The sequence below is a fragment of the Somniosus microcephalus genome, chromosome 28, assembly GCF_052327205.1.
Source record: "Somniosus microcephalus isolate GS21.2 chromosome 28, FLI_Smic_1.0, whole genome shotgun sequence".
In the NCBI taxonomy this organism is placed as follows: domain Eukaryota; kingdom Metazoa; phylum Chordata; class Chondrichthyes; order Squaliformes; family Somniosidae; genus Somniosus; species Somniosus microcephalus.
In genome coordinates, this window is record NC_141014.1 from 47051350 (window position 1) to 47059208 (window position 7859).

At 43.0% G+C, this 7859-nt stretch overlaps 1 protein-coding gene across 1 annotated transcript; it reads right to left on the minus strand.

The window, feature by feature from the left end:
* Nucleotides 1–5020: 5020 nt before the first annotated feature.
* Nucleotides 5021–6968, minus strand: LOC147099765 (ferritin heavy chain B-like). The gene is made up of 3 exons (XM_085969366.1): nucleotides 6806–6968; nucleotides 5937–6083; nucleotides 5021–5175 (listed from the first exon to the last, which is right to left on the minus strand). Exons 1-3 carry the CDS (start codon nucleotides 6905–6907, stop codon nucleotides 5038–5040), a joined length of 387 nt encoding a protein of 128 aa, XP_085825492.1. The 5' UTR covers nucleotides 6908–6968; the 3' UTR covers nucleotides 5021–5037.
* Nucleotides 6969–7859: the final 891 nt, after the last annotated feature.

Genomic DNA, 7859 nt, shown 5'->3' on the forward strand with positions numbered 1-7859 from the left:
GAAAAAACCATCACAGTATTAAGGACCATGTTTGCCAGGAATGGGCTGCCGGAACAGGTCTGTTCTGATAATGGACCACAATTTGTGTCCGAAGAATTCAGGAAATTCTTAAAAAGCAATGGGGTCAAGCACTACACGTCAGCCCTATACCATCCCGCCACCAATGGCTTAGCTGAAAGGTTTGTCCAGACCTTCAAGAAGGCCATAAAGGCCATGGGTAATGAGAACATCAACTTACAACATAAGGTAGATAACTTCTTGTTGGCGTACAGGAATGCAACACATGCGGTCACAAATCAAACTCCCGCCATGATGTTTTTCAATAGAAGGCTAAGACGCCGGCTGGATTTGATTAAGCCAAACGTCAGAAGGGACGTAGAGAACCGGCAATTCCAGGGCCTGAATGAAAGGCCAACTAGATCTTTCCAGACAGGTCAACAAGTTTTGGCCCGGGACTACCGTACCGAGAAATGGCAGCCTGGAACTATTGTAAAAAGGCTAGGGCCGCTGCTGTATACAGTGGACATTGGTGACAGCATCATAAGGCGTCATGTTGACCAGATCATAGGGTCATCCACAAAGAGCCAACCTACTCCACAACCTTACACGGCTAATGTCGAAACAGAGATACCCAGAGCCCCTACCTCCGATCTGGTAATACTGGAATCAGATGATCCGGACACTGTCCTTCAAGCTGAATCGGCCTTGCCGGAAGAACCTACTACCCCACCGAAAACTACTACGCCACCGAGGCGTTATCCGGACAGAGTCAGGAGACCTCCAGAGAGACTGAATCTGTGAACTGTTTTATATAATTTGTATATATGTTCTAATGATATGGTTAATGGGAAATATGTATGTTGTATGCTAAAAAGGGAGGATTGTAGTGTATGTAACTGTTCTACATTTAAGAGAACTATTGTATGTAACCGTTTACCTTTAAGAGAACTATTTTAGGTGTGGCACTACTTTATCTTGGCTGCTGTATACTGTAATACCGACGGTGACCACACCGGTATATAAGTGCTGTGGCAGAACTTATTGGGCAGATTCGCCCTGACCTTCGAATAGTAAAGTCCTGTTTAAGTTACTCTTGTAGTCTGTGTATTACTTCGCTATACAACCCACAGACTTTACATCTGTGCTTTCAGTTTCAGATCAGTCAAAAAGCTATCAAAAGTCTCATTTTGCTGCTGTGTCCGAGAACGGAAGATGTACCTCTCGTAGGTTTCATTCTTTTTGGGAGAACAATGTGTATCAAACTTCTTTAGCGCATCGTCAATTTTTCTCTGTTCTCCTCTGGATTAAATACAAATGTATTAAATACCTCTATCGCCTGTGGGCCTGCAACCATGAGCAGCAACGCTATTTTCCTTGTGCCTGGCTTCGTACCGTACCCGATGGCAGCAATGTAGAGTTCGAATTGTTGTTTAAAAGTCTGCCAATTGTAGTCGACATTTCCTGTGAGTTTCAAACGCTCTGGTGGCTTCAAATTCTCCATGTCGCGTTGCACAATATTCAGCAGATCTTACCAATCCTGGTACCATGTTATGTTCATTAATAACTAGTCGTTTTTATTAAGAACAGCTAGCTTTTGCTAGACACTTTATTGAGCACATGTGGACTAGGTACAGTATCTGTACAGGCCTCCATCTTGACTGCTGCCTTGTGGGTAGCCTAGTGCATCATGGGTTGCCCACTCTTATATACAGACAGCACCACCTAGAGTACCATTCCAGAATGACAGGTTACTGATCATTACAAAAACCTCCAGAACAGAGAAGAGTGAATTACATAAACCATACAACACAGAAATAGGATGTTTGGCCCAACTCTCTTCCGCAAACAGCAGTTGATGCTCGGTCAAGTGTTAATTTTAAATCTGAGATTAATAGATTTTTGTTAACCAAAGGTATTAAGGGATATGGGGCAAAGGCGGGTATATGGAGTGAGGTCACAGATCAACCATGATCTCAATGAACGGAGGAACATGTTCGAGGGGCTCAATGGCCGCCTCCTGTTCCTATCCAGCTCATGTTGTTTATTCTCTACACAAGCAGTGGTCCTAATCCCATGTGGCTGCCCTGTTCCTATACCATGGCATCTAATCTCGTTTAGGTACATCATTGGAGAGAGGTTCAGTTGTAACTACAGTGGTGTTTGAACTTGGCTCCCACCAGCAGTAAAAGTGAAGGTGGTCTCCCCAGAGTGTCAGAACAATCATGGGTGTGCAAGACACGTGACGCATCAATCGGCTGAGCCATTACAAATGTCCAAAGAGCTTTCATTTCCCTTGTGGTGTGGAAAACCAATGTATTTTCCAGTTTAACTCCTAGAAACAGTCCAGCCAACATTTTATTATGAATCAGTCTATCCATGTATACTCGCTCAGTGCTGGAGAGAATATTTAAAGGGCCCTTGTTGCTTGGTATTTTCAAATGGAGTTCATTCATTCCCTTTAGATGAACTATTTTTGAACAGCTTTAATGGATGTTTAATTTGTGGATTCTTCAGGAACACTCAGAAATCACCGCACACTTTGTGGGTTAAGGGCAGTCTTTTGGAACAGTTGTGGCCATTAGCGATATACCGAATGAATTAGCGAAAATAATCTAGCTACTATTTGATCAGAATTAGCTAGTGGATCCCTACTGTCTTGTTTTGCACACTTTGTACAAAAATAATAAATTGCAGGACAACGGATTATTACAATTTAAACTCTTTTAATGAAGCATCAAGTCTGTAAGCTGTCTCAATCATTACAGCACCGAGTGGACAAAATGGAGTTCGGACTCCTGGGTCTTCTAAACAATAGCAGTCCTTACAGATGCCTGCAGGCCAATGACAACGCAACATGTGATCACGTGAATACAATAGGTATTGCTTCGATGCCTGCGGGCCAATGATAATTCAGTATGCAAATGTTACACCTACAACAATGCTGCTGCAATAGAAAGTAAGTTAGTTTTTGGTAGAAAAATCATTGGCTTGAATAGGATTTATATGATTGTGGCAGAGACCACATAGGGACAGTAACACAATTCACTATGTATAGGCAATGTTATCGCTCCACGTTATGTACGGAACTTGGTTGGGTTATCGGAGCAGGGTCCCTTTAAGAGTCGTCGATTGTGTGTCGATGTCATAGCCCTGCGACGAGGCCGAGTCCCTCAGTCCATGCGGAGAGTTAATAAAGCTAACACGTGTTTTTCTTTGCTGCTATGAAAGTCTCGCACTCTATTTCCAGTGACTCCTACATGATTACTGATTTAGCTTCACTTTACCCAACACCAACAAACTCCCCGTAGGACACACTACTGCTCGATTCAGACTAGTGCTTTACTTAATCCCAGACATCAAGTATTGCCGTGGGTGGGGCTAGAAAAAGAAAGTAACCTGGGAAAGAAAGAGAATGATAAACAGAAATGATCCTGCCCAAATGGAAGTTTCTAAGATGGCCAACGCTGTACTGTGTACACATGTCACACAGCTTTGGCAATCTAGTGCGTGACTTGTGCCATCAGTCAAATGTAAAGACAGCTCAATAGCAGATCATTCCCCCACCTTTACAGGTAAAAGTCTGAAGCAAGACACCAGGCATGTACTCTCCCTTCTCCTGACTGAAGAGTCACTACTGTCAGCACTAATTCAACCCCCTTCACCCTTCCCCATTTCTTTGTTTTAAACCACCACAGCTTAATGACTGTTTGCTGGCAGATGTTATAAAAAACCCTTTTCAGCAGGAACTGTTACCGAGAGCTCAGAAAACCATTAGAATCCTCTCCAGTGATGATTTGAAGATGTGGGCACAGCCATCCTGGGAGTGACTTCTGTATTTTGAACTTGGATCATATTACACAGCTGTGTATTGTGCAGTGGGATCTTAACCAGATCAGCTATTTAATTAAACAAAGACAAACCAGTTCAATGATGAATAACCTTTATTTCCATGTACTGTGACAGTTAGATGAGAAAACTGGGAAATAATGACAACCAAAGTATTCACCACCAGAAGTTGGTCACACTTCATTTCCAACCTGTATAGAACTAATGGTTCAAGAATCCCATTCAACTCAGGCTGTGCTTGTCAAACAGGTACTCTCCCATGCCATTCTCAGGGGCTCCCAGTCTCTTCAAGTTGGTGATGTGATCTCCAAGCTTCTTGATCATCTTCACTTGCTCAGCCAAGTAGTGGGTCTCCAGGAAGTCACACAACTGAAAGTGAAAAACAAAGCACAATTAGCTCAGAGGAGACATCATCAAAGGCCTTCTGAGCTTCACCGCCCATGGAGATGGTCCTTTATCTTCTACTGGATGGGGTAACTGGTACAAGTGCTGCAGAGAAATAGGTGGATTGGACGTCAGATTAGATTTACTCCAGGAGTAATGCATTTACCAATTTAAAATTGGAAAGCAGAACCCCCTTCAGTTACAACTTATCCTTTGCTGTCCCAATTTCAATCTGCTTTATGCACTGGCCTCATCTCAGGGAGATCCTGATGTTGAAGTCTTTTGTGAAAGATCATCAGAAACCTATTGGGCATGGAGATATTGCTAAAGATCAGTGATCAGATTAAGCTCCCCAGATAGCCTTCAACTCACCCAAAACATGGCAAGTGTCAGCCATGGCTTACTGGTACCACTGCCAGTCAGAAGGCCCTGGGTTGTCCCATTTCAGAGAATTGAGTGAAAACCAACACTTCACTGCAGTACTGAGGGAGAGCTGCAATGTCAGAGGTATTGTCTTTTGGATAAAACAGTACACAAGGTCTTGTCTGCCCACATGGTACTATTTCAAAGAAAACAAACTGGAATGTCAGTGTCCTGGCCAATATTGATCACTAACCAACTTAATAAAACAGACTATCTGGTGATTTCTCTCATTTCTGCAGCAGGATCTTGGTGTGCAGATTGACTGCCATGTTGCAAACATTACAATAATGACACTTCAAGAAGTACTGAATTGGCTGTAGTGTTTTTGGACACCGACGACAAGGAAGGCACTGTAGATATGCAAATCTTTCTTTAAATGAGACATTAGGAACTTACATGAGGGTCAGTGTTCCCAGTGGAGAGTTGGTGTAGATCCAACAGACTCTGGTTGACATCCTTCTCCAGCTGCAGAGCTCTCTGCATCACCACTAGGCCATTGCTCCACTCATCCTGCTCTGGTTTCTGAGAGTTTGTAGGGGTGGGGTATAGAGTAACATTGGAAGAAATTAGTTAACAGACTTGAACATTTCAGGAGTTAGTCAGATCACAACTCAATGTCATTCTTGATATTCTAAGCCAGGATTTTAACCAGACAGTTCATCAAGAATTCTCTTTGGAATGAGTTATTTGACTTGAAATCACAGCACTATAGGCTCTAAAGTGAGATCACCTAAAATGGAGCACAATATTCCAAATGAGGTCTATCTAGCAGTAATTGCAGTAACACTTCCTTGCTTTCTATTCTATGCCAGAACATGAAGCCCACCTTTCAATCAGCCTTTTGTCTCTGCAAGCTAGCTTCTAAATGACATCTGTACTGGGACACACCCCAAATCCCTACACTCTTACATCTGATGTGAACATCAACCACTTCCTTCCAGTCAACCCCCTAGCCAGTCTCCAATTTTGCCCTGGAGCTCACTATAGACCCTAGCTCAGCAGATCACTATTTGCACATTTAGATCATATGCACTAGTCACCATCCAGTGGTCTATTTTATACCAACTGCCTCCTACTCCACCCAGTTTTATTGGGGTCACAAGGTTGCTTCTAATGCACTTCCAATTTCTGCCAGCAATCTCCTGCCTTCTGAAAATCCATGCATACAACAATCATTGAGCCTCCTCTTGGAACAACTTCCATGACTCAGATAATCTAGTATGAGGTAACTAGCCTACTTTTCACAAAACCATGGCAATTCTTCAAAGTTTGCTGAATCTAACCTTGACATCCTCCAGGACAACACGCCCCCCACGCATATTCTGGAATTTCAGCAGTTTCTCAGCATGCTCACGTTCCTCATGTGACTGCTCCTTGAAGAACTCGGCAAAGTGACGCAGGGCAACATCATCCCGGTCAAAGTAATACGACTGCAGGTAGAGAGAAAAATGGAAAAGAGACAATTGAAATCTAGATCTGATCCATGGCCAACTCAAATGGTAGCAACACCAATAATTTCCAAATCCTTTTTGAATATGTTGGAAACTCCTCATTGAAGTAGCTCAACAGAATAGGAGGCTATGTTACTAGAAAATATTAGCGAGCTTTAATGCTTTTTGGAATAAAGCTCTCAACTACACTTGGTCAAAATATCTGTGGTATCTTCTTTTGTTCCCAGATGAAAGTCTAAAAGCAGAGAAGGAAAAGAGCCAAATCTTTAAAATTAAATAGTTTAACACCATCCTCAGGTGAGAAAGACTAACAGGATTCACTCAATTAGAGGGGGATAAAAACTGGCCAGAACCAGCCAATGTTTCACTAACTAGTCACCCAATTCAATCTAATTGTTGCCATCCAAGTTGGAAGTTGACTAGTTTTAGTGAATCTTCAAGATGAACCCTCCATTACAAACTTGATGAAACCCTGGAGTTAGTTTCAAATATAAACACATCAGAATAGGACAGAGCTATTACAGAGCAGGAAAGAGTCCTTCTGCAAGATCACTGTCTTAAGAGCATTCACTGGATTAAGACTGGGGAGGGCTATAGAGAGACCCTCTAAAGCCCATTCATTGACCTAGAGAAATTCTACCTGCTTAGAATAAAATAACAGCCTTAATTTTGAAATAGGACCCCAAAAATACAAAACTCACCATGGAGAGATAAACATAGGAGGAATAGAGCTCCATGTTGATCTGCTTGTTGACAGCATCCTCACAGTCCTTGTGATAGTTCTGACGCACTTGGGAGGCCATCTTAACTCTTCCTGTTGCAAAGCACTGAGCTCAAACTCCACTGTAGTAACAACCTAACCTCTACCCTCACAAGCTCCTGCATTTCAACAGGGTCTGGCATGATCAATGATGATTGACAATCCCTGTGAGCCAGTCAGGATCTTCCATCAATCCAGGCACCAATTAACAAAGGAGAGGGGGCGGTGTGTGATACCCAGAGCCAATCAGAGCTTTGGAATACAGAGGTTTGGATGATTATTCTGTGATGTCATTGCTGTTGGTTTCTTTGACTTTCCTCAAACTGAATTTGAAAGCGTCTCTGTTCTCAGAATCAGAGTTTCACAACATATCTCAAAGAGCTCGATGAAATTCCACCCTACAGATGGTGTCGAGCACAGCCGGCTCTAAGTTAACCCGTCTCTCGGAGAATTGATGGGCATCTCGGTGGCTCCAGAATGAGTCCGTGATACCAAGGTTCACAATGTTGACCACAATAGATTGAAAGAGACTGACCTACACCAGTCAGTCTGCAGTGGATCTGCAAAGCAGCCCACAACGAGTTGGGGAAATGGAAAGTGGATCAGTGGGGAGCTTCAGACAGAATCTGTTGCTCCGTCACTGTAAAGTGCGATGTGGACTTTTATCCCCATGAAATTTAAGAGCTGTAAAGTCCTGTGGTTAGTTTGCACTGTTTCCTCATCTCCTGCAAACCCCGGGTCTGTTTTGAGGAATGGTTTTATACCAGAAAGGTCAAGTGTCTCGTGTTTTCTCGACCGATGCTGCCTGACCTGCTGAGTGTCTCCAGCGTTTTCTGTTTTTCTTTGAGATTTCCAGTATCATAGAGTCATAGAGTAATACAGCATGGATAGAGGCCCTCGGCCCATCGTGTCCGCGCCGGCCATCAAGCCCTGTCTAATCTAATCCCATATTCCAGCATTTGTTCCGTAGCCTTGTATGCTATGGCATTTCAAGT

What these genes read in the sequence shown, in the direction of transcription:
- LOC147099765 (XM_085969366.1), bottom strand. Translation starts at nt 6,907, where the DNA reads ATGGCCTCCCAAGTGCGTCAGAACTATCACAAGGACTGTGAGGATGCT. An exon ending in CCTATGTTTATCTCTCCATG is followed by an intron (nt 6,084 to 6,805) that starts GTGAGTTTTGTA and finishes CTCTACCTGCAG; the next exon opens with TCGTATTACTTTGACCGGGA. An exon ending in TTGTCCTGGAGGATGTCAAG is followed by an intron (nt 5,176 to 5,936) that starts GTTAGATTCAGC and finishes ACAAACTCTCAG; the next exon opens with AAACCAGAGCAGGATGAGTG.